Raw genomic sequence first — 27166 nt, 5'->3', positions numbered from 1 at the left:
TTAGGAGAAATAACCTGCAGGTGTTCTGGACAGGTGCCACAATAATTTATAAGGGTTTTTTTTTATCCCACCTTTACTATTTTACTTTAACGCAAGGTGGCAAACATATATAATACTACTTGTTCCTCCTATTTTTCTCACAGCAACTACTCTGTGAGGTGTTTTGGGCTGAGAGAGTGTGATTGGCCCAAAATCACCCAGCTGGATTTCATGCCTAAGGCAGGACTAGAACTCACAGTCGCCTGGTGATTGGCCCCAAATCGCCCAGCCAGCATTCGCGCCAAAGGTGGGACTAGAACTCACAGTCTCCTGGTTTCTAGCCTGGTATCTTAATCACTAGACAAAAATGGCTCTCAATTTGCCAAATAGCTGGAGCTGTAAGACCTCAACTATAGAGGCAGTAGGTAAGATTTTGGACTGGCACTCGCGACTCAGGTTCAAACTCAGGAAAACTCTGTCATGACAACTTAGTGGGTGACTCTGAGTCTGTTACTTTCTCCCAGCCCAACCTAGATCGCAGGGCTGTTGTTGGGAAAATTTAGAGGAACAAAGACTATGTAAACCATCTTGAGATCATGGAGGAAAGCTGGGATGTAAATCTCATGAGTAAATAAAATACAAAACACTTGGAAGGCACCAAGACGTATACACCTGAGTTCACAGATGCAATGACTGCAAACATCTGTCCCATTTCTTAGACTGTAGTGAGGTAATTAACCGGAAGAAACTCTCCTGAAAAATAAGCTAAAGCTGTATATACTGCTGTATATACTGTATATACTGCTGTATATACTGCTGTATATACTGAGCTACAGTTATGCTTATATTGTAAATACAGTAGAGGTCATCCAAATAATTGGCTGCCCCCTAATGGAACTGTCTCGCCTCCCACTTTTTTTTTATAACAAATTGTAACATTCAGGCTTTTAACATTTAGCATTCAGGATTCTTTTGGAGTGTCAGTATCTTGCTGTTCTGCTTAAAAAAATTAAAATTCTCTTTTAAAAAATCCAAATTCTCACTGTCATTCTGATCAAATTCAGCAGGTAAAGCTTTTTCCACTATGCACTATTGACCTACTCTGTAGCAGCAGCTATGAGCAAGTATAAAGCTAATATTAGACTATAAACATGGATGAATAGAGTAATTTAAAACCAGGCTCTGAAAAACTAAGCAGTTGAAGAACGTTAGCTAAGCAAATGAAACTCCCAGTTTAGCCTGTAATCAGGGTTAATTTCTTTCTATTCAGTTAAAGAATAAAGTGGCAAAAAACCCCAAACCAAACCAATTGATCTATACTTCTCTTATCAATAACTTTGATTTAGTTGATAAGGAACACCCCAAACCTCACAGGAAGGAATTTCGGTGAATTTCCACTGTCTTTTGAGCACTATTAAATGACACAGCTTTTGACTGCACTAGGTAAAGGTAAAGGTTCCCCCGCACATGCGTGCTAGTCGTTTCCAACTCTAGGGGCCGGTGCTCATCTCCGTTTCAAAGCCGAAGAGCCAGCGCTTGTCCGAGGACGTCTCCGTGGTCATGTGGCCGGCATGACTAGACACCACAGGCGCACAGAACGCTGTTAGCTTCCCACCGTAGTGCTCCCTATTTTTCTACTTGCATTTTTACGTGCTTTCGAGCTGCTAGGTTGGCAGAAGCTGGGACGAGTAACAGGCGCTCACTCTGTTACGTGTCTCTCGGGATTTGACCCGCCAAACTGCCGACCTTCTGATCGACAAGCTCAGCGTCCTAACCCACTGAGCCACCACGTCCCTAGAGCATACATATTATGGTGTAATCTCAACCATCAGAGCAATGTGCTTAGTTCCAATAATGTATGTGTATCAGTTGTCAGAAAAGTCCCTTGACCGTCTCCATTCACATTTAATATGCGTTTTTCTTTTTTATAATTCTTTTGTAGCTCCAGGCTACAGGGGGGAAAAAGCAGGTCTGATTGAGGGAATGCTAGGGGCTGACCTCTGCTGAAGAAGTTGCTCGTATTTTGTACGTTTGCCGCCTTGAGTTGCTTATAAAGAAATAAAGGTGGGATAAAAATGCAATAAATAAGTAAAATAAATAAATTGCTTAACACTAGGAAAGCCTTTGCAGGTCTGTCCTGCCCTTCCTGCAAGCTGTAAAGGATTTTGGGCCTGCTCGCTTCCTGTTATTCAGGAAAGTGCAAATAAGCGCTAAGCGCTTAGAGTTCAAAGCATTGTTAACAAATCGGACACACTTCATGGTCTGTTTCTATTGTCCCCTCTAGGAGGAGGTTTCTAGCAGAACGACTAGATTCTGTAACAGCTTTGTTCCTTATGCCATCCATCTCGTAAATTCACAAGATTCTTTTTTTTCACCATGTATATATTCAAACTAGACTGGGATGTTTCTCTGTGTCATATGTTTGTGTATGTGACTATATGTATAATGGTATTTTTTTGAGAGCTGAATGCAATGAAATTTCATTTTAATGTATGCTGATTAGTGTACAATTAAAGCGACAATGAAGTTTTTATTCTATTCTATTCCTCTCAATTCACATTGGATTTCTCTTCACTTATCGCACAGGTGCAGCAACTCAGAATACCGTATATCCCGTTTTTTTGCAAAGCAAACAGAAATGATAAAAGTGCAAAATACAGGTAGTCCTCGACTTACAATCACAACTGAGCCCCAAATTTCAGTTGCTAAGGGAGACAGTTGTTAAGCGAATTTTGCTTCATTTTATGACTTTTCTTGCCAGGGTAGTAAAGTGAATCACTGCTATTAAATTACTAACACAGTTGTTTAGCAAGTCTAGCTTGTCCATTGACTTTGCTTGCCAGAAGGTCACAAAGGGCGGTCACATGGCCTCAGGACACTGCAACCATAATAAATATGAGTCAGTTGCCAAACATCTGAATTTGTATCATGTAACCACGGGGATGCTGCAATGGTTATTATTGTGTGAAATTTGGGTCATGTCACTTTTTGTCGTGCCACTGTAAATATGAATGGTCATTAAATGAACTGTTGTAAGCCGAGGACTACCTGTAAATTGAAGAACAGGGGAAAGGGAAGGCGTTCTCTGTGGGCGTGCCAGACCTATGGAACCACTTGCCGGTTGAGCTCCGGATGGCCCCCGACCTTCGCTCCTTCCGGCGCGATCTAAAAACGTATTTATTCGAGCAATCTGACCTGGTCTGATGGGTTAGGGTTGGGGTTTTAATACGTTTTAATTATTGTTTTAACCTTGGGCATTTATTTAATCGTTTTTAACTTTTGTATCCTGTTTCTGTATTTATTACCCTGTACACCGCCCTGAGTCCTTCGGGAGAAGGGCGGTATAAAAATATAATAAATAAATAAATAAATAAATAAATGAAAAGAAGCCTGGAGAAGAAGGGAAAAAAGTTCTATAGAAAGGAATATAATGATTAAGCACATCTGAAAGCCTTATAAGGATTAAGCAGAGACATACTTAATTAAGAGGCCCATGAGGACATCTAGTCGAGCCCAATTATTACTTTTGAAAATATATCCTTTTAACATTTATATTTTATGGTGTTTTACTCATGTAGGAGAAATGTTACTCCATATATTGCTAGTCCATGTATGATATCCCATGTAAATAGCCCTACTGAATCCGAAGCCCAGAATTTCCCGCGGAAGGGAGTGGCTGGAGGGGGACACTCAACCTTTCACTCCCTTGTTTTCCGTCTTAGCAACTAAAGGTAGACTGCTCCTGAACTTGGAGGCTTCCCTCAGCCACGCTGGTTCAAAAAACAGGCAGGTGTTACTCACTTTTAGATCCTCCAACGCCACCACCTCGCTCAGCACCGACTCCATCACGCCCAAACACGGAAGCGGCCGCTAGACGGAAGCGGAAACCCTACATTGCTTTTACGTAGAGACTCTCGAACCATCATCTCTATGGTAACTGCTTCGCGCCATCTATTCAGGCCTCCAGGATTTTCAGCCACTCGTGCCTAAGTCCGTGCGGCTCCTTCCGTTGGAAAAACCGGAAGTCGGGAGAGAGATGGCTTTCTGCTGCTATGGCAACGCCAAGAGCGGACCGCGAATGGCTCGGCAGTCTCCCTACTTTAGGACTTCAGTTCCCATCAGCCCTTGCGGCTCGGAAAGTTTCTATTCGTAACTTCAGGAAAGGAATAAGGGGGTCTACGCCCGCAGTTTGGGGAGTGGGCAAAAGAGGAGCGAAAGGCAGCCTGGCTAGATGGAAGCACATATTATGGGATGGGACAGGTAGAGACAGGATTCCCCCAAAGCCACAAATTAGGGAATAAACCATAATAGCTTGAGATTGTGTAATGTACTAACTAAACTAAACTAATGGTTCTCAACCTTAAAAAGGCCTGGACTTCAATTCCCAGAATTCCCCACCCAGCATTACTGGCTGGGGAATTCTGGGAGTTGTAGTCTACGCCTCTTCAAGTGGCCAAGGTTGAGAAACACTGTACTAAGCCATAAGCCATGGTTTACCAAGCATGCTGGCTAGGGAATTCCACATTTCTTAAAAGTTGCTGAGGTTGAGAAACATTGCCCTACTGTGTGACGTGGGGATTATTTGTAGAGTTGTCAGTCTAGCGTACGGATGTCAAACTTGACGCATCACGTGTCGCGATGTAGCATGACTTTTGTTGCATTGCCGGAGCTGGGGTGGGCGCAGCCTCAGCATGAAGCAACCGGCCTGCAGGCCGACAGTTTGACACCCCTGGTCTAGTGCAATAGCCTGCAGCAATAGAGAATACAGGTGGTCCTTGACTTACAATAGTTTGCTCTTTACATAGGGCTGCCCTTGAGAACCACTCAGAAGCTTCAGCTGGTACAGAGTGCAGCTGCACGAGTTCTTTTGGGGGTCTCCCGATACTCCCATATTACACCTCTGCTCCGTGAGCTGCACTGGCTTCCAGTTACCTTCCAAGTGAAATTCAAGGTGCTGGTAATGACATACAAAGCCCTACATGGCATGGGTCCGGATTACCTACGGGAGCACCTACTGCCGGCGTCATCGTCCCTCCGTCCTATACGTTCCTACAGAGAGGGCCTCCTCAGGGTGCCACCGGTCAGAGAATGTCGGCTGGTGACCCCCAGGGGGAGAGCATTCTCGGTGGGTGCTCCAATCCTTTGGAACCGCTTACCAGCTGAACTCCGGATGGCCCCCCGACCTTCGCTCCTTCCGGCGTGATCTAAAAACTTATCTATTCGAACAAGCCGGCCTGGCCTGATGGATTTGGGTTTTAAAATTATTTATCTAATGTATTCTTATTTTATTGCCCTGTACACCGCCCTGAGTCCTCTAGGAGTAGGGCGGTATATAAATCAAATAAATAAATAAATAGTGACCATTCAAAGTTACAATGGGACAGGAAAAAGTTGTTGATAGCCATTTTTCATAAGACCATTGCAGCATCTCACGGTCATGTGATCAAAATTCAGATGCTTGGCAATTGACTCATGTTTATGACGGTTACAGTGTTCCAGGGTCATGTGATCACTTTTTGCGACCTTCTGACAAGAAGTCAGAAGGTCGCAAAAGAAGTCAGAAGAGCCTTGGTGGAGCAGTGGGCTAATGCCTCCTTAAGTAACACCAGCTGCCTGCAATTATTGCAGGTTCGCGTCCCACCAGGCTCAAGGTTGACTCAGCCTTCCATCCTTCCGAGGTAGGTAAAATGAGGACCCAGATTGTTGGGGGCAATTAAGCTGACTTTGTAATAATGCCGCTTGGGGGGTGTGTGTGAAAGCCCTAATAAGCAGGCATATACATAGAATGAAGGCTACTGCTAAGCTTGTAAGCCGCCCTGAGTCTTCGGAGAAGAGCGGGATATAAATGGAATTAAAATAAATAAAATAAAATAAATAAGTCAATAGGGAAACCAGATTCGCTTAAAAACCGTGTTACTTAACAACTGCTGTTATTTGCTTCACAACTGTGGCAAGAAAGGTCGTAAAATGGGGCAAAGCTCATTTAACTGCCTTGCTTAGCAACAGAAATTTAAAAGTGGCCATTCAGCCCCTGAAGTTTATCTTGCTTTACTTACTAAGGATGGCACTTGCTTTTTCCTGTTCCTTCTACAGCTGAACAGAACAGCAGAAATCCCATAGAACTCTATAAACTGAGTTCAAAAAAATAGTCTGTGACCAATGAAGTTAGCTTGTCTTCTGCATTTATCTTCTCCAGCTTCGCTTCCTTTCTAGGACAGCATTTGAGATGTGAGTAAATAGCTAGCTAAGCTAAAGACCAAAACCTCTCAACTTAGTCTAGCTTTAGCTAGGCTAGGGCAACCATATCTGGCCTATGAAATCACCTCTAGATGTCGTCAAAGAGAAGATATAAACTAATTGTTGCCATCTAGTGAGCATCTGGATTCCTGTAAACTAGGAAAGGTACCCTAGTTTCGCATCCCTATTATTCTTTTTCTCTAGTTTGGGCCTTTATTCTGAAAAATATCCCAACTTCATCATTATTTTGTGACATCATTATTTTGTGACAATCCCTAATAGTGTTGTCTTGTAGATTTCTCAGCCTGTATAACTAGCAAGGTTTATGGCTTAGTGTGGTTTATGACTTAACATGGCATGCAAATACAGCCATTTGTTATTTAGTCAATAAATCACAGTGAAACAAAACTATAGTTCAATCTGTCAACCTGGTTATTGGATTACAACTAAATTATTATTATTACAGGCAGTCCTCAATTTGCAACCATTTGTTTAGTGACCATTTTAAGTTATGACAGCACTGGAAAAATTGACTTATGACAAGTTTTCACACTTAAGACTGTTGCAACATCTCCACGGTCACATGATCAAAATTTGATTCTTGACAACTGGCATGTATTTATGACAGTTGCACTGTCCCAGCATAATGTGATCAGCATTTATACCTTCTCAGCCGACTTCTAACAAGCAAAGGCAATGTGGGAATCCAGATTCACTTAACAACCACACAATTCACTTAGCAACTTAAGTGACTCACTTAACAATTGTGGCAAAAAAGGTCATAAATGGGGCAAAATTTACTTACCGTCTCGCTTAGCAACAAAAATTTGGGGCTCAGTTGTAGTCATAAGACGAGGACTGTCTGTATATGGGAAACAGGAATCAAAGCTTGTAAGCCGCCCTGAGTCTTCGGAGAAGGGCGGGATATAAATGGAATTAAAATAAAATAAATAAAATAAATAAATGTAACGTGTGAAAAGGATTTTGGGATCATTATGGATCACAAGTGGAATATGAGTCAACCATATGTCTTGACTTCTAAAAAGTGGAATTTGGTTTCCAAACCTCAGGTAGGAATAATTCTGCTTGGTCTGATTTAACTTCGTGTGATTCCCTCCCTCTTGGAATAATATGACCCTTGCATCTTGTTCTTTTTTTTTGAAAAAAAAGATTTAGAAACTTAACTGGGACAGTTTCAGAGAAGCATGATTCTGGATGAACATCATGAAAAACTTCCTAACAATGAGTAATTTGGTGGTGGAACTAACTATAAACAAATTATCTAGGGAATTTGTGATTTCCCCTTCATTGTTTTGGGGTCAAACAGAGGCTAGGTAGCCAGCCACCTTTCAGATATATTTTAATTTGGATTAGCAGTGTAATAATGTAGTGACCATCACCCCAGCCATTCTTAAGAAAAGGGAGAGACAAAATACTGGGAAATGTTTTAATTCTAGTTGTGAGGTCATTTTCAGTCTAATTTACACCATTGTTCTTCCAGTCACTTCCTATACAGGTAGTCCTGGACTTACAATCACAACTGACCCCAAAATTTTCTGTAGCTAAGCAAGACAGTTGTTAAGTGGGTTTCGCTCCATTTTACGACCTTTCTTGCCACAGTTGTTAAGTGAATCATTGCAGTTGTTAAGTGAATCTTTCGGTTGTTAAGTGAGTGTGGCTTCCCCCATTGATTTTGTTTGTCAGAAGCTGGCTGGGAAGGTTGCAAACGACGATCACATGGTCCTGGGACAGCGCAACGGTCCTAAATACATGCCAGTTGCCAAGGCTCTGAATTTTGATCACATGACCATGGGGATGCTGCAACAGCCGTAAGGGTGAAAAATAGTCCTAAGTCACTTTTTTCAGTGCACTGTAGTTTCAAACGATCACTAAACCTAATTGGAAAAAAGCAGACGCAGCAATACGTACAGCTAGCCAAAAATATCTTTGTATCTTGATATTTGTTTATTAAAGACTAAAAGAGAGTATTTGTAGCTCAGGGTTGAATCCTTGGGGTTCTTGCTGCTCTGTGAGCTTGGTGCTTTTCTTGCAGACGTTTCATTACCAAACTAGGCAACATCATCAGTGCTACTTTTTAATTTTGTACTGTGTAGCAGGAGTGTCGACTGCTGGCCCGTGGGCTGGTTGCATCACGCAGAGGACACACCCACCGTAGCTCCAGCAATGCAAAAAAAGTTGTGATAGGTCGCGACACGTCACTTGATGCGGCGAGTTTGACACCCATGCGTTATAGTACCGGCTTGCTCTGTCAGTAGAGGTAAACGTGAAAATATTTAAGTAGCAAAAAACAGAGTGAAAGGCAAGGAGAATTAGGGAGAGACATATACATAGGCCAGAATTCCTCCCAAATGATCCGACCAACCAGTCCATTCCTCCCCTCCCCATTAGTCCTCGACTTACATCAGTTCAAAGTTACAACAGCACTGAAAAAAGTGATTGATGACCATTTTTTTACGACCGTTGCGGCGTCTCCATGGTCACATGATCAAAATCTAGACGCTTGGCAACTGACCCATGTTTACGATGGCTCCACCGTCCTGGGGTCATGTGATCAACTTTTGTGATCTTCTAAAGAGCAAAGTCAATGGGGAAACCACATTCACTTGAACAACCATGTTGAATGGTTAACTTAAGAACTGCAGTGATTCACTTAACAACTGTGGCAAGAAAGCCCATGTCATAAAATGGGGCAAAATTCACTTAACAACTGTCTCACTTAGCAGCAGAAGTTTAGGGCTCAGTCGTGGTCATAAGTCAAGGACTGCCTGTACTGTGGGAAGGTGCTGTCCAAAGTGGGGCTACTTGCTCCTCCCAGTGAGATCACAAAAAGCGGAATTTGGGGAAAGGGGATTTAATGCTTTGGCAAAAGAGAATTGTTTTACTTTTTTAAGGTGCAAAAAAAAGAAATATCTTGGGCATCTGAACTCATAGGCTTGAAAAGGAAAGCTTCAAAGACTTTGGCTGGGGTACGCGAAAGGGATTCATAGCTTGAAGAAGGGTGAAAAAGGCTATTTGATGGAATTAAAGTAATTGAGCATTGAAACACACATACACACACAGAGTGGTGGGAGAACAATACAGAAAAAAGTGACCAGATGGTCCTGTAGAATAGAATAGAATAGAATAGAATAGAATAGAATAGAATAGAATAGAATAGAATAGAATAGAATAGAATAGAATAGAATAGAATAGAATAGAATAGGACGCTGAGCTTGTCGATCAGAAGGTCGGCAGTTTGGCAGGTTGAATCCCGAGTGCCTCGTAGCAGAGTGAGCGTCCGTTACTCATCCCAGCTTCTGCCAACCTAGCAGTTTGAAAGCACATAAAAATGCAAGTAGAAAAATAGGGACCGCTACGGTGGGAAGGTAACAACGTTCCGTGTGCCTTTGGCGTCTAGTCATGCTGGCCACATGACCACGGAGACTCTCCTCGGACAAGCGCTGGCTCTTCGGCTTTGAAACGGAGATGAGCACCGGCCCCTAGAGTTGGAAACGACTAGCACACATGTGCGGGGGAACGTTTACCTTTACCTTTACCTTTACAGTAGAATAGATTAGAATAGAATAGAATAGAATAGAATAGAATAGAATAGAATAGAATAGAATAGAATAGAATAGAATAGAATAGAATAGAATAGAATAGAATTATTGACCAAGTGTGATTAGACAAGGAATTAGGATAGAATAATAACTTTATTGTCACTTTAAATGTACATTAATCAGCATACATTAAAATGATGTATCGTTACATAGAGCTGTCAAAAGGGTAACTACCTCCAATATATGGTCCTGTATTTTAGCCTCTTGATTCCTTTAAGCAACCATTCGGAAGCGTTCTTGATTTCCCACTGAGACCACAGAGCAGCGTTTCTCACCCGAGCAACTTTAAGAAGTGTGGACGTCAACTCCAGAATTCCCCAGCCAGCATACATCAATCAGAATAGAGTTGGAAGAGACCTTGGAGGTCTTCTAGTCCAACCCCCTGCTCAATCAGGAGACCCTGTACCATTTCAGATAGGTGGCGATCCTATCTCATATATTCGGAGTTGAAGTCCACACAACCTAAGTCTGACAAATATTGTTTACAGTTCAGTACAAAAAAAAAACAACTCTCACATTCAAGTTCCATTACAAAATGTAAGCTTTCTCCCCATCAGTGTGGAACCCCAGTTCTTTGTGTGATTGAACTGAGCAAAGATAGGAGAACGTGACAATCATAGATCTGAAGCAAGTACTAACATGGCTTGGTTTGGAAAACAATGTCTTCCTGTAGTGGGGGGCAAGGAGAAAAAGGCAGGGTTTCGGGGGGCTTCTAGTACTTTTTCCACAATTGCAAAACAATTATTTTTCTAAAACCTCCACTTCTGAATAACAACTCTGGAAAGAAGTGTTTATTTGCTGTGGCGTTCAAGTGGGCAATGAGCAATTTTGCCCTCAAATTACCCCTGTGAATGTATTTATTTTCTTATTTATTAAATTTGTTTGCCACCCAACTTGCTGCAAGGCGACTCTGGGGTGGCTTAATAGAATTAACCCTGAAGAGGTTAATTGTGGTTGAAATTGTGTGCTGTGTGGTTGAAATTGTGGATTTGTGTGCTTATTATTTTGCCTTTCAAAAAAGAAAAATAGAGCAAGCTGCTGCTACGTATCTATTTGCAAAGCCCCAATTTGGATATAAAAATGCCACGGCTATTTTTTTCCCCTTTTTAATGGGGAGGGCAGAATGGGAAGAAACTACTAGTAGAAAGATACATAGAAATGGCAAGTGTGGCCTGCCTCTCTGTAAAAGTGAGTGAAAAAAACCACTTCAAGTTTCTTTTTGCTCTAAGTTGGATAAACTTTAGAGCTAGCCAAGCCCTGGAGAGTTTGCTAGAGTCTGTTTCTTTGCAGAAGCATATTATTAACAGAACAGGCATCATGGAGTCGCCAAAGCAAATACACTAGGGTGGTGTTGTAATTCCAAAGTAACTTTGCCATCTTGAGATTTAACTTCTGCACTCCAGTCAGGCTCAAAAATATGGGTGTGAATTGTGTAATTGGCTTGATAATACCAATTAGCCCCCAGGACCTCAGGGAAAGCTGGCAAAGGTGAAATTAGTTCGTTGCAAAGAAGAGTGTAGTCTAGCATCATCTTGATTTCCCAGGGTGCCCCTTTGCCCATTGAGATTGGAGAAACTTTTTCGAAAAGTTAAAAATAATGGATAGCGTCAACTTTGTTTGGAAGTATTGATCTACTCAGGGGGGAAAAAATGGGATGGTGAAGAGCCCATGCTGGAAGGCAATGGCAGAGAAGAATTGAAGAAAAATCGTCTCCTGATAAAAAGCCATTTTGTGGCATGTCAATACCTATCATGGCAGCCATGTGGTGAGAGACACAAAATATGTTCTAGCTGAAATCTGGTTTAAGAGCATTTTCTCTGCTTTGAACCAAAGACAGGTAGTCCTCAACTTCCAACAGTTCATTTAGTGACTGTTTGACGTTACAAGGGCACTGGAAAAAAGTGACTTATGACCATTGCAACATCCCCTTGGTCATGTGATCAAAATTTGGGTGCTTGGCAACCGGCTCATATTTTCACAGTTGTTGTGGCCTGGGCTCATGTGATCTCCTTTTGCGACCTTCTGAAAAGCAATGTCAATGGAGGAAACCAGATTCACTTAACAACTGTGTCACCAATTTAACACCTACAGTGATTCATTTAACAACTGTGGCAATAAAGGCCATAAAGTGGGACAAAGCTCACTTAGCAAAGAAATTTTGGGCTCAATTGTGGTCATAAGTCAAGGACCACCTTCACATATATACATATGTACATACATATATATGTAAATTATTCAAATTGCTAATAATTACTACTAATAATAATAATTGCTAGTAATAGTTATTTACACAAATAATGAGCTGTCATAAGTTGTGACTATATCCTGTGGATAGCCTTGGGTTAGGCCAAAACAGGAAAGATTTAATTAGCAAGGTGTATTCAAAAGACTTGACAATACTTAACACACACACACACACACACACACACACACACACACACACATATATATATATATATATATATATATATATATATATATATATATATATATATATATATATGTTTTCGTAGATTCTCGCGGGTGTCTGTATGTGTAGGTCTAGAGTCTCGGGTTTCTTCCCGCGTTCCTTTCATCTTCAGAAAGTTGTGGCGACGTTTCGACGAAATCCCATCCGTCATCATCAGGCCGGAGTATTCCTTTCAGGAGCAATGCGTGGTCGCCACAACTTTCTGAAGATGAAAGGAACGCGGGAAGAAACCCGAGACTCTAGACCTATATATATATATATATATATATATATATATATATATATATATATATATATATATATATATATATATATATATATATATATATATATATATATATATATATATATATATATATAGGTAAAGGTTCCCCCGCACATGCGTGCTAGTTGTTTCCAACTCTAGGGGCTGGTGCTCATCTCCGTTTCAAAGCCGAAGAGCCAGCGCTTGTCCGAGGACGTCTCCGTGGTCATGTGGCCGGCATGACTAGACGCCAAAGGCGCACGGAACGCTGTTACCTTCCCACCGTCGTGGTCTCTATTTTTCTACTTGCATTTTTACGTCCTTTCGAACTGCTAGGTTGGCAGAAGCTGGGACGAGTAACAGGCGCTCACTCTGTTACGCGGCACTCGGGATTCGACCCGCCAAACTGCCAATCTTCTGATCGACAAGCTCAGCGGCCTAACCCACTGAGCCACCGCGTCCCATATATATATGTGTGTGTGTGTGTGTGTGTGTGTGTGTGTGTTGCAATATAGTTCTGTGTGGGAACATCTGAGACCACCAAAATGGGGCAGCTGCAACTTAGAAGCCATGTCCTGATTGCTTTGCCCATAATCATGTAAACCAAACAACCCATTTTGGTTCCAGGCCAGTTTTCCCAACTACCTGATTTGTGGCCTTCAATACCCAGAATTCCCTAGCTTTAACATGCCATTACTGAGAATTCTGGGAGTTGAAATTCCCAATATTTGTAACTTGGGAAACACTGGTCTACACCAAATACCTGAGACAATTTAAATATGAAATGTGATACCAGTAAATAATAAGCACAGTCGTTACCTGGACAGAAGGATGCTATCTTAATTCTCCCTGCTGAGTTCCTATGGCAATAGACCAGAGACGACACAGTGAATTCCAATTGAGTCCAATTCTTTATTTGCTTACGCCTAATAGACAAGATCTCGCCAGACTAAAGCTATAACCTTCTAACCTAATCTGATATACCCCAAGAGATCCATGTAGCAGAATCTTGCAAGTTTGATTGTTCCATGCTGCTCCCCCTTCTTCTACCCATGCGAATTAGGGAAGTGTCTTACACATGCTTTCTGCTTGTTTGGGACATAAGATGTGGTATCAGATCTGGCCCGTCAAAGTCATCTTCCTTATTCTCTACAGATCCGTAAGGCATTATTGATCGTTGTTTTATGAATTTACAGCTGACTCATGGTTTAATTATTTATGACAAACTGGTGTTTTATAACTTGCAGTGTGTTTTGTTATTACTGTGTAAACTGCTTAAGATTAATCCAATAGAAGTGCCACAAAGTACGGATGGATGGATGATAGATGGGCAGATGGATAAATGTTGTATGATAAATGGATGGATGGATGGATGGATGGATGGATGGATGGATGGATGGAAGAACTTTGTGAAAGCCAGTTGACTGTAGGACTGGCAGAACCTGGAGCTGGAGTTAAAAGGGGAATCAACCTAGAATCCTCACACAACTGAACTATCTCCAGCCCCTTTGAGTGCTATTGATCCTTATCTAACTTATCTAACCCAAACTTGAACTCTAGTAACTGGCCTGCAGTATTGTCTGGGATGCTACACATCCTCTCCATGACCGGTTTTCTTTGTTACCTTCTGAGAGGAGAGTTTGCAGTATACAAAGCAGAACAACTAGACTCTGTAATAGCTTTATATCATATAGTATCAATCTGGTTAAAGCTCAAGACTCTTTTTTCCCCACTGTGTACGGTATTCAAAATGGACTGCTGCCTTTTGGACCAGCTTCCGGATACTCTTTGAGAGCAGCCACGCTGGGGACTCAAGGATACTCCAACAAATTATCGAGTTTTAACAATCAACAACCACCCACGTTCCTATAACTGACATTTTTTTCTGTAAACGCTCTTGGTTTCCCAACTAAGAACTTCAGAAAAAGACTCCACTTTGGCCAGTTACTTACAAAACAGCTTCTTTTTTATTTTTACAAACACAGCAATTGCATGTTCTCTTATTTTATCCCTTAAATGTCCAGGTTGTGTGAAGGTTGCTGTTTCTGCCCATTAGATGGATAGAGATACAAAGAGCTGTTGTTATGCCAAAAGAGAATGCTGTGTGCAAAGTCCTGTTTTTGGAAGGATCCTACTGGAGGGTTGTTTTCCTCACCGGCATAGATTCCACGCTGACACATTCATGGGCACCACACACCGAGGGTTCTTGCTTATGCCTGGGTTAGGGACTGTCTTGCCTATCCAAATTTCACTGGCATTTGCCAAGCTGTATGCGCAAGACACCCTGGGCATACATATCGATATAACGGGAGAACTCTTCGGACATGCTGTGAATGAAAGGATGTGGCAACACATTGTCAAAGTAGTGATGATTGATTGCCTTCCCAGTTAGGTCATATAAAAAGGGCCAGAAGCCATAGAGAGTGATGTGGTCACAGAATTCCAGAGCAAAGCTGGTGAACATGAAGCCAGTGGACAGACGTAATTCTGTGATCCCTTTCTGCTTCCAATACGTATCGAGGGCACGCAGGTAATGTGGGTTGAGGAAGAAACCATGGCCAATATCCTTTATGATGTGTAAAGCGCGGTAGCCAAGTTCAACATGATCGTCAAACGATAATGCAGGAATGAGGAAAAGGGCATTTGGGTAGGCCTGAAGAGCATCTTTAAAACCCAGTGTAGGACCCAGCAAGTCTTTGAATCTTCAAAAGAAAAACAGGAGAGAGGAAAACCACACACTCAACAATCCGAAACACGTGAACCAAAATAGATTTGCAGATGTAGGAGTCCATGTTGATTTTTTTTTTAGCAAAACACTATGAAGGGGAGCTGGGAGCGAAATGATCACTTGGAGGGAGGGACTCTACAGGGAAGAAGTTAGCAAAGGTCTGATTTTAGTCAAACTAGGCAAGTGTGTTGTGTCCCCGGAGCAAAAATCAAAGATGTCACTGAGAACCTGATTCAAATAATCAACCCCATGGATTATTACCCTTTTCTTCTCCTACACGTGGGGACCAATGGCACAAGAGTAAATATGAAAACAATAGCAAAAGATTACAAACAGGTAGGGAAGAAAGTTAAAGAAGTGGGAGCACAAGTAGTGTTTTCATCTAGAATTCCAACAAAACACCAACATCCAATGAGGGAGCAAAGGATTTTAGAAATGAACCACTGGCTTAAAAATTGGTGTTGTCAAAAGAACTTCAGTTTCCTCGATCAAAGTCTGCATTAACTACATGAAGGGTTTTAGGCATATGGTGATAGCCTACAATGTTGGGTTGAAAATATATTAACCATGATGTTATGTCTTTAAGATGTTAATTGGCCAATGGGTGTGTAAGTGTTCTCATGGCCATAAGAGGAAGCTAGGAACGTAGCTTCTCTCTCTCTGAATTTACTATTACTGTTTTTGCTCTGTTTTGCTGTACTGTTGGTTTACTACTGTTGTAAACCTGAACTGTGTATTGACCTCTGGACCGGTAAGAAGACTTTGTATTTTGGATTACTCCTTGGACTGTTACTATTGTGTATGACCTGGACTGTTTATTTTTGACCGTGCATTTTTGTTCTTACACCACCTCAAAGTAAAATACTTTTTGCTTTCACAACTCCGTGTACTCTTGTGGTTACTGTGTGACTCTTACTGCTCTCAGTACCCTTCCTTGTCTGTGCAACTCTTTGGTAGCACAAGGAGACCTCTGCACAACAATTCCTTAACACTGGTTATGGGCCCAGGCCTGTACTGAGAATAAGTACACACAGTAACATAGCTGAGTTTGTGTTAGCTATCTGGTGTAAAATGGCACAGGAACAGTCAACTGGCATCTCCTGGATAACCCGGTTGGATGGTACAAACTATGTTTCCTGGTCCACAAAATGCTGCTTGCTTCTGCGCAAGGAAGGACTATGGACTGTAGTAAATAACCCACCTGATACTACTGCTTGGGATCCAGATGACGAAGAGGATGCAAAGAAGATAGACAACTTAAAACGAAGCAATGAGAAAGCTCTTTGCATTATTGGGCTAACACTGAATGACCAGCAGCTTGTCCATATTCGTGGTGAGGAGTCTGCTGCTAGGTGTTGGGACATTTTACGAAGACTTTATGTTCGAGACAGTGTGGGTTCACATATACACCTTACACGTAAGCTGTTTAGGGCTCGTCTGCAGAAGAATGGAGATACGCTGACCCATTTAAACTACATGAAGGCAACTTTTCAAGAGCTTCATGAAAAGGAGCTGATTTTTTTCAGAGTTGCATCAGGTCTATATTATTCTGTCATCTTTGGATGAGAGTTATGATGGGTATGTTTCTTCTTTGGAAGTCCTGACCAGAGAGGAACTGACATTGACTAACATTACTGGGAGACTGCTTGAAGAGTCCAGAAGGAGGTGTGACAGAGACCAGCTAAGAGAGACACAACCACAAGAGGAGCAGCAATTCACCACTGCTTACAATGTCAAGAAATGTTTTTCTTGTCGGGCTAGAGGGCATATAGCCAAATTCTGTAGAAAGGGTAAAAAACAGAATGTAAATAGCAGTGGGAAGGCTAAGAAGAGCATTGGTTTGGCTGTTTCTGGTGAACCAACATCCAGAAATAATGAATTATGGGTTGTTGATAGTGGGGCTTCACAATGCATTACTAAAGTGAAAGAGAGGTTTATTAATATGAAAAACAGCAACCAACATGTTTCACTAGCCAAGGGTTGGAGGATGAAGGCCTCTGGTGAAGGTAATTCCTATTTTCCATGCATTGATGAACAGTTACCTATGTTATTTATACCTAAACTAAGATTCAACCTGTTATCTGTAAGGGAATTGGTTAAAGTTGGGTTTGTGGTAACATTCAGAGGGGAGCAATGCACTATTGAGAGGAATGGAACCTGTGTAACTGCTAATTTGAAAAATGGTTTATTTGTTCTCACAAGTAACCAACTTAGTACAGTTAAAGCTAACTCAATATGTGAGAAAAAGAAGCCACATGACGAATGTATACATTTACTGCATAGGCGGTTAGGGCATGTAAACTTTAACTCACTACGTAAAACAGTTGAGTTAGTACAAGGAATTAAACTGAAGCCATGTAGTAAGTACCTGAATTGCAATGCCTGTAATCAGGAAAAGAGTAAGGCAACTCCTGCAAACAGGCTAAACGGTTTCAAAACAACTGTACCTTTGGAAGTTGAGTTTGCAGATTTAATTGGACCCATGAAGCCTAGTTTAGGAGGATCATGTTATATTTTAAGTATCCTTGACCATTACTCTCATTATGGATTTTGTTATCTGCTTAAGTCAAACTGGCTGAAGTTTGTCGAGAGGAAAACAAAGAGAATGGTTCAGTGCATAATAACTGATAATGGCACTGAATTTACAAACAAACGCTTTGTTGATATGCTAGAATCAGCTGGAATTGAGCATAAACGTTCAGCCCCTTATAGGCGTCAACATAATGCATTTGTTGAGAGACGTGGGCAAACGTTACAAGCCATGATCAGAACTATTTTAAAAGATTCTGGCTTAACAGATAGACTGTGGGGGGAAGCAGCAAAATGTGCAAACCATATTCTGAATATAGTGGTTAATACTTCAACCGGTAAAATACCATACACAATATGGCATGGTAGAAAACCAAACCTTGATTACCTGCACACGTTTGGCACCCCAGCATGAGTCCACATTCCTGCACAACTCAGGAGTAAAGGCCAACATAGGGCTAGGCAATTATACTTCGTAGGTTATGAATCTAATCATAGATCCTATCATTTCTGGGAACAAGGCACAACCAATGTATATAATAGTGCAAGTGCCAAATTCCTTGAGCACGTTGGTTGGGATAGGTTAGAACAAGAAACTGTTAATACTGATCGTCTTGTATTTGAGGACCTCTCTGATGACATAGTTAGTAATGATAAAACATCTTCTGCATCTGCAAAAGATGAAGATGCGATAGGGGAGATAAAAGATGAATCAGAGGAAGGAGAGGAGTCAGAAATTCAAAGCCCTGTAATTCCTTGGCGTTCAACGTGAATCAGATGTCCACCTGATCGCTATCAAGCCAGTGTAATATGTCAAGTTAATTTAGAACCTTCTAACTATGATGAGATCAGGATGTATCCTGAAAAAGAACAGGCATCATGGAAAGCTGCAATGAACAGGGAGTTGAAGTCTTTACAGGATCTTAAGGTCTATGAGAAAGCTAAACTGCCACCTGGTGAGCAAGAAGATTATGACGAGGTGTTTGCACCCAGTCTGAGGGCAACTACTTTAAGAGCAGCTTTAGTGTGGGCGGCTAAAAACCAATATATGGTTAACCATGTAGATGTGGAAACTGCAAATTTACATGCTCCATTGCAACATACTATTTATTTAAGAATACCACCAGGAGTGACCAATGATAGAGACCATGATTGTTGGAAATTAAGGAAAAGCCTCTATGGATTGAAACAATCAGGCTATGAGTGGAATAAATGTATAGGCAATAAGTTGAGTGCAATAGGTTTTGTAGCCAGTAATGCTGATCCTTGTTTGTTTAGAAGAGAACACAATGGAGTGTTATCTTTGCTTCTATTATTCACAGATGATATTGCAGACCATTTTACGAAGGTACAAAGTGCTGTGAAACACAATGCTAATTGTGAAAGAATGTGCATAAGATTGTAAAGGGTTATATATTATTCTACCCAAAGGGGAGAATGTTAGGCATATGGTGATAGTCTACAATGTTGGGTTGAAAATATATTAACCATGATGTTATGTCTTTAAGATGTTAATTGGCCAATGGGTGTGTAAGTGTTCTTATGGCCATAAGAGGAAGCTAGGAACGTAGCTTCTCTCTCTGAATTCACTGCTCTCTACTATTACTGTTTTTGCTCTGTTTTGCTGTACTGTTGGTTTACTACTGTTGTAAACCTGAACTGTGTATTGACCTCTGGACCGGTAAGACGACTTTGTATTTTGGATTACTTCTTGGACTGTTACTATTGTGTATGACCTGGACTGTTTATTTTTGACCGTGCATTTTTGTTCTTACACCACCTCAAAGTAAAATACTTTTTGCTTTCACAACTCAGTGTACTCTTGTGGTTACTGTGTGACTCTTACTGCTCTCAGTACCCTTCCTTGTCTGTGCAACTCTTTGGTAGCACAAGGAGACCTCTGCACAACAATTCCTTAACAAAGGGCTACTGGCAAGGGATGGAGTGAACCTCACAAGAACTGGAAACAAGATATTCGGAAAATGACTGGTTCATCTTATCCGAAGAGCTTTAAACTAAAATTGAAGGGGGGAGGGTCTTCAAGATATTTAGAACCTAATTCCAATCATTAGATAACCAATCATATAAGGAAGTAGGGAGTAAAGAGAAAGAAGAAACCAAGGAAAAACAATGAAGTAGAGAGTGATGGAAAAGTACCCAAGACCTATAAAGGACTCAAATGCCTATACATGAATGCTCAAAGTTTAGGGAACAAACAGGTGAACTTGAAGTACTAGTATATGAAGGTAAATACGATATACAATGGTGGGATGAAACTCATGACTGGGATGTACTGATGGAAGGATACAAACTATTCAAAAGAAACAGACCTAACAAAAAAAGGAGGTGGAATTGCATTATATATAAAAGATCACTACATCTCTATAAGGTAAAGGTAAAGGTTCCCCCACACAAGCGTGCTAGTCGTTTCCGACTCTAGGGGCCGGTGCTCATCTCCGTTTCAAAGCCGAAGAGCCAACGCTTGTCCGAGGACATCTCCGTGGTCATGTGGCCGGCATGACTAAACGCCAAAGGCGTACGGAACGCTGTTACCTTCCCACCGGAGTGGTCCCTATTTTTCTACTTACATTTTTACATGCTTTCGAACTGCTAGGTTGGCAGAAGCTGGGACGAGTAACAGGTACTCACTCTGTTACGCGGCACTCGGGATTCGACCCGCCAAACTGCCAACCTTCTGATCGACAAGCTCAGCGGCCTAACCCACTGAGCCACCGCATCCACAAAACCCAGGATGAAAACTTCCTAGAATCCATGTGGGTCAATATAAAAGGAAAAACGAATGACATTGCTGTAGACAAATACTACAGGCCACCCAACCAAGCAAAGAAATAAATGAATTTTTTGCTAAACAACTAACCAACGTACATAGGAAATATATCACAATTGTAATGTGAGATTTTAACTACCCTGATATCAACTGAGAGATAAACTCTACAGCAAGTAGGAGATCAAAGAGATTCCTAGCCAACCTAGTCAACAACTTTGTCATCCAAAAGGTAGAGGAGGGAACTAGAGAGGAAGCTATACTGGACCTAATTCTTACTAATACAGAAGAAGTGATAGAGTTTGTTAGAACTTTGGGAGAGAGTGGCCACACCATATTGGAATTCAATATAATGCAAAGACAACCAATAGAACATCAGCCAGCCAGTGTCTTAAACTTTAAAAGAGCTGTTTTTAACAAACTCAAAGAGACCGTAAGAAAAATTCCATGCATGAAAATCCTAAAGGGAAAAACAACTGAAGAAATGTTGGAAATTCTGAAAAAATGTGATCATAAAAGCCCAGTCCAGCACAATACCACTGAAAAAGAAAACCGAGAAACCCAAGAAGAAACCAGAGTGGTTACACAAAGACATTTTTCGTTCACAGATTGTAGTGGTTTACTGTTTGTACTTACGCAATCGCCTTACCTATTACTAAGAATACTGGGGTTGATGGTCACTAGGTGTGTTTTCGTTCCCACATCATCAGTTCTACTCAAGGGAGGCAGATTAAACCTGGGCGGGGGAGCGAATAGAAAACAGACACAGAGAATAATCTCAAACCGATGCATTACTGTTATTTAAAACTGCAAAGGAAGGGAAATGGGTAGGTTCTGTTCTGTTCTTAATGGGGGAAGAGACGGAAATTTTTGTAGGAACTTCAAACAGGCATTGTTGTTGCCAGTCTCACCATCCTAAATTCTTTGTGCTAACTCTTGATCCTGTTTCAAACATCTTCAGTCCAGAACCAGATGGCGAAAGAGTTTTCTGTCATCTCTTGAAGAAACGGCTTCTTCCTTGCCATTTTCTTTGGATGTGCCTCACTACTTAAGGCCCTGTTTTTGTCATACTTAAGGGGAGTTATGCTTATAGGATTCCCAAATAAGCAATGGTTTTAATTGCAAAAATACTAGAAATTAAAGCCCCTGTGTCCAACAGGGAAAGGGAGGAGGAGGAGGAGGAGAAGGGGAAGGAGAAGGGAAAAGAGGAGGAGAAGGAGAAGGGGAGGGGTAGGAGGAGAGGAAGGTAGAGGGGGAAAGAAAGAAGGGGAAGGGGAAGGAAAAGAGGAAAAAAGGAAAGAGGAAAAGAAAAGGGATGGGCAAATCAAAGGGCATGGGGAAGAAAAAAGGAATAAATGAGGAAGGAGAGGGAGAGAAAGAAAAGGAAGAGGGTGTTAGGAATACGTTGGCAATATATAAACCAAGACTGTATGGTTGCAGTTAAAGCTGTAATGTATACCTTTAATAGTGAATGCACTGCGCTATACTTTCTGCTGATTGGTCAGCAATGTCCCTAATGGCCATAAGAGGGAGCTAGAGACACGGCTTCTCTCTCTCTGTTACAATTCATGTCTCTCTGCTATTGATTACTGTTTGTCGTGGTTTGTGGTTTGCTTTGCTACTGTATGCAGAACCTGAAGAACTGTGATTAATGTGTTTTGACTTACTGCCTGGTAGGACGACTCTGTAGTCGATAATCCTTAGACTGTTACTCTCGGCTATACTTTAAGTATCTGTGTATGACCTGGACTGTTTCTTGGACTGTGCTATTATTTTATCCTACAAGTAAACTCTTTACACAACTCAGTGTATCTGTGTGGTTGCTGTACACAATTCATTACTCTCACAACCTTGTTTTTCTGTGAAAACTCTTGTGTTTTTTTAAGAGTAGCTCTGCACATCCTTTTCAGAAGGGGAGGCAAGGAAAGGAGGAAAAGGAGAAAGGGAAGGAGAAGGAAAAGAGGGAAAGAGGGAAAGAAAGGGGATGGGCAAGTAAAAGGGGATGGGGAAGAAGAAAAAGAAAGGAAGATGTGAGGAAGGGGAGGAGGAGAGAAAGGGACAGGGGTAGGAGGGAGGGAGGGAGAGGAAGAAAAAGAAGGAGAAGGGGAAAGAAGAGGGGGAGGGGAGGAGGAGGAGAAAGAAGAAAAAAGGAGAAAGGGAAAGAGGAAAAGAGGGAAGAGGAAGAGAGAGGGGGCAGGGAAGGAAAAGGAGAAGGGGAAGAAGAAAAAAAATGAAAGAAGAGGAAGAGGAAGGAAGTGGAAGAGGGGCTAGGAAGAGAGAAAGAGAAGGGGAAACAGGAGGAAAGGAAGAAGAAGAAAGATGGGGAAACGAGAAAGTAGTTACTCTGATAAACCAAGGAGGTAAAGGTTTTCAGAGTTCTTTATGATCCCAACCCTTTAAACTGAGCTCTGAAAGAAAGAAACAGCTACCTTATGATAAAATCAGCCTGGTCAATTTCTTGTCCACACTTGCTACCTTGCAGGATACCACCATTTCCAATGAGGGCACATTTGCTATAGTGGACACCTGCCAATGGAAATCTCTAGTTGGGGCAGGAAAGAAGGGGAAAAAAGAATTAAAAATGGACATATAAACTCCTGAATGCAAACAATTTATCCTTCAGGGTGACTCAAAGGTAATTCAGGGACCTTTAGCAAGGATTCACTTAAAGCATTTTGTTAGGTAGATGACTATGGCCTAACTGGTTGGGTTGGCAATATATATATATAAACTATGATTGTGGTGTTGTAATAGAAACTGTATTGTATCACTTTAAATGTGTGATGATTGGCCAACGCTGTTTTTCCAACGACCATAAGAGGGAGCTAGAGACATAGCTTCTTTCTCTCTGTTATTCTCTCTGTAACATTTGCTGTTACTTGCTGATTATTGTGGTTTGTGGGTTTACTACTGTTTGCTAAACCTGAAGAACTGTGTTTTTGACTTACAGACTGGTAAGAAGACTCTGAATTGGATACTCCTTGGACTATTGTTATTTGCTATCATCTCTTTACTCGTGTATGACCTGGACTGTTTTATCTTGGACTGTGCTATTGTAATATTCCACAAGTAAAGTTTTTAACACACCTCAGTGTATCTGTGTGGTTGCTGCGTAAACCTGACTACTCTCAGTATCCCCTTCTCCTGTGCAAGCTCTTGTTAGCTCAAGAGGTACTCTGCACATCCTTATCAACTTTATTTCATTACATTTGTTCAGAGGTGACTTGACTTGGGATCTGACCCATTTTAGGCAAATAATGAAATACTGCACTGGATATACAGGTAGTCCTTGATGGACAATCATAATTGAGCCCAAATTTTCCATTGCTAACCAAGAAAGTTGTTCAGTTTTGTCCCACTTTATGACCTTTCGTGCCGCAGTTGTTAAGTGAGTCACAGCAGTTGTTAAGTTAGTAATGCGGTTGTTAAATAAATCTGGCTTCCTGATTGTCAGAAGATCACAAAAGGGGATCACATGATCCCAGGACACTGCCACCGTCATGTCAGCTGCCAAGTGTCTGAATTTTGATCACACAACCAGGGGGATATCGCAACGGTCGTAAGTGTGAAAAACAGTCATAAATCCCTTTTTTCAGTGCCACTGTAACGGTCGCTAAATGAACTGTTGTTGAGTCAAGGACTACCCGTATTCTGTTAACACATCCTGCCCCCCTGGGTTCCTCTCCCACCAAAACCCAAAGAATGGATCTCCTCTTACCTCCAACAGCACATTTATCAGCTTGGAATCCGCAGTTATATTTTTCTCTTTCACACCATCGAAATGGATGGTGGATCCCAGCGGTGTGTTTTCCTTGGTTACCACCAGCAGATGAGAGGCATTGCAGCAGTGTCTTAGCTCTGCTCTAAAAGAAGGCAGCGGTGGGCATTAACGTGGAAAGGGATCCTTGTGCAGCAGCAGCTAAAAAAGCCAATGCAATCCTAAATTCCATCCTTCCGAGATCGGTCAAATGAGGATCCAGATTCTTGGGGGCAATAATGTGACTCTGTAAACCGCTTGGAGAGGGCTATAAAACATATGAAGAATGGTTACAATGGCTAGTCTAGTGAAGAGAAGGACCAGGGGTGACATGACAGCAATGTTCCAATATTTGAGGGGCTGTCACAGAGAACGGGGGTCAACCTATTTTCCAAAGCACCCCAAGGCCAGACAAGGAACAATGGATGGAAACTGGTTAAGGAGAGATTCAACCTAGAAATAAGGAGACATTTTCTGACAATGAGAACAATCAACCAATGGAACTGCTTGCCTTCAGAAGTTGTGGGTGCTTCATCACTTGTCAGAAATGGCATAGGGCAGGGGTGTCAAACTCAATTTCATTGAGGGCCGCATCAGCACTGCGGTTGCCCTCAGGGGGCCGGGTGGGTGTGGCCTGGGTGGGCGTGGCCTACTGGGTGGGCACGGCTAGAGTGCGTATGGCCTACTGGGTGGGCGTGGCCAGCTCTACATCGTTCGCATCAAGGGTGCCTATGGGGGCCTGGGCAGGAGTGGGACAGATCTGAGGGTCTCTGGCAGAAGGAGGGTCTCTGGGCCAGGGCCAAGGCAGTGGGGGCCGTTCCCTCACTGTTTCCAGGATGGCTTTGCGGGCCGCATGAAACCACTTCGCGGGCCGAATCCGGCCCCCAGGCCTTGTGTTTGACATGTCTGGCATAGGGTCTCCTGTTTGAGCTGGGGTTGGACTAGAAGATGACCAGTCCCTTCCAACTCTGTTATTTCAAGAGTTAGAACATCAGCCGCATGTTGTTGCAGCGACTGGAGTCAGAAAGATGATTTTATATTCCCGCCCCAGCAGCTGGAGAGATGAAGAGTTCCCATAGGCTGACAAGGTTTGCAGAACCTTGGATGGTCCCTCAACCAGCATCATGATACCTTTTCAAACTGTGATTTGGGTAAACCAGTAGCATTATTACCTATGCTGCATAACCGCTGTAGCATTGGGTTTCCAAGGACACTCCTGAATAAGCATCAGCTGCCACCTTAGCACCTCGTCTATGGAGAATTTTCCATTCTTAAATAATGGCTCCTGACCTCCAGCACTATCATCAAAATGGAGAGAAGAAAACATTTTCACCCAGGAACTTTCTAATGGTACCTCCCTTCCCAAAACAGGCAGAGTGAAATTAAGCTCCAACACAGATTCATAAAAACTTGATATACTGTAACTCTTGTGAAGGTATATTTATTAATTAAATATATATGTATATAGGTGTGTATTTATCTATATCTTATCTCTATCTCTAATCTATACCTTTACCTATAGACCTATACCTAATCTAATCTTATCTATATCTAATCTCTCTGTCTAATACATATCTATCTATCTATCTATCTATCTATCTATCTATCTATCTATCTATCTATCTATCTATCTATCTATCTATGTCTCTGTTTGTGTAAGTGTGTATATATTCCTTAACTTTTCCCCAAAATTTTCCTTATTTTATTTTTTAAATAATTTCTATGAAGAATAAGTGGTAAGACAGCCATGACTTTAAGGCATCCTAAACTACCACTGCTCATGGAATTTATGTAATATATAGGGGGGAAAATGAAATTAAACTAATATTGTATCTGTTTAATAAAAAAATAGAGGTTTAGGTAATACTACTCCTAATAATAATGAAGAAACATGATGGTATTTATCTGTAACTGGGCCAGAATCGGATAAAGCAACTAAACCTATATTTCATTTATATATTTGTTCAGTAAGGGTCGAACAAATATATAAGGTTGCCGAGAACTCATGCAAACAAGTTAAAAGTTTTGACATATCACCAACTGTACTCCAATAAATAATTTTGAAATAACTGAAATAATTTCTATGCATGAAACCTAATTTGAATGGGAGACTACTCCAACTTAATTAAGACTCTTAAATAGCGTTGTTTCAAATTTGGGTGAACTTCAACTCCCAGAATTCCAAGTTTGAGATAGGTGGCTATATCAGTCCAATAAATAAATGACAAAGCATGCAAACAAATAACTTTAGGCAATCACTCATTTGAGCTGAAAAACTCTTACCTACCAAACTCACCTTGCTAAGAAAGCCATTGTTTTTAAAACTTGATTTACTTTCTGGCATGTTATTTTTTTTTCTAACTGGACCTGTTTTCTAGAAAGGATAGAGGAAAGAAGGGTTAGCTGAACAGAATTGAACTGAAGAATCCACCCCCTCACCACTTTCTTTCAGATTGTTTAAAACCACCTGAAGCTTTAAGAGGGGATTTAATCCCTAAATAAGGATGCCTCTGCAAATAGATGCCTTTATGATTTAACCAAGGACTGTTCCTCAGATGGGGAAGAATTTGTCCCACAGGACAAGCAAACCCTTCAAACTATTCTTGGGTGAGGAATCTGATATATGCCACTCCTGAAATCACACAACTTTTAGCCCTTATATTAATACAAGCAGTACTCAACTTACGACCACAACTGAGCCCAAAATTTCCGTTGCTAAGCGGGTTTTGCTCCATTTAACGACCTACTTTGCCACAGTTGTTAGGTGAATCACTGCAATTGTTAAGTTAGTAACACGGTTGTTAAGTGAATCTGGCT

General features: G+C 41.4%; 2 protein-coding genes across 2 annotated transcripts in view; both read right to left on the bottom strand.

The window, feature by feature from the left end:
* The window catches only part of LOC308677574 (mitochondrial fission 1 protein-like), a 34377-nt gene extending 30500 nt beyond the window's left edge, over positions 1–3877 (bottom strand). The window contains exon 1 of the mRNA XM_081344109.1: positions 3781–3877. Within this exon, the coding sequence (XP_081200235.1) occupies positions 3781–3825 (45 nt within the window). The 5' untranslated portion in view covers positions 3826–3877. The remainder of the gene's footprint in view (positions 1–3780) is intronic.
* A 10680-nt stretch (positions 3878–14557) lies between these two features.
* LOC308677774 (alpha-N-acetylneuraminide alpha-2,8-sialyltransferase-like) lies at positions 14558–25701 on the bottom strand. The gene is made up of 5 exons (XM_081344470.1): positions 25522–25701; positions 24311–24455; positions 23022–23134; positions 21242–21328; positions 14558–15252 (listed from the first exon to the last, which is right to left on the bottom strand). The coding sequence occupies exons 1-5, from the start codon at positions 25674–25676 to the stop codon at positions 14799–14801; spliced, it is 954 nt and encodes a 317-aa protein (XP_081200596.1). The 5' UTR covers positions 25677–25701; the 3' UTR covers positions 14558–14798.
* Between the last annotated feature and the right edge of the window lie 1465 nt (positions 25702–27166).

Source organism: Vipera berus (assembly GCF_964194415.1).
Source record: "Vipera berus genome assembly, chromosome: Z".
Taxonomy (NCBI): Eukaryota; Metazoa; Chordata; class Lepidosauria; order Squamata; family Viperidae; genus Vipera; species Vipera berus.
The sequence above is the reverse complement of the archived record's forward strand: the minus strand, read 5'-3'. Positions and strand labels throughout refer to the sequence as shown.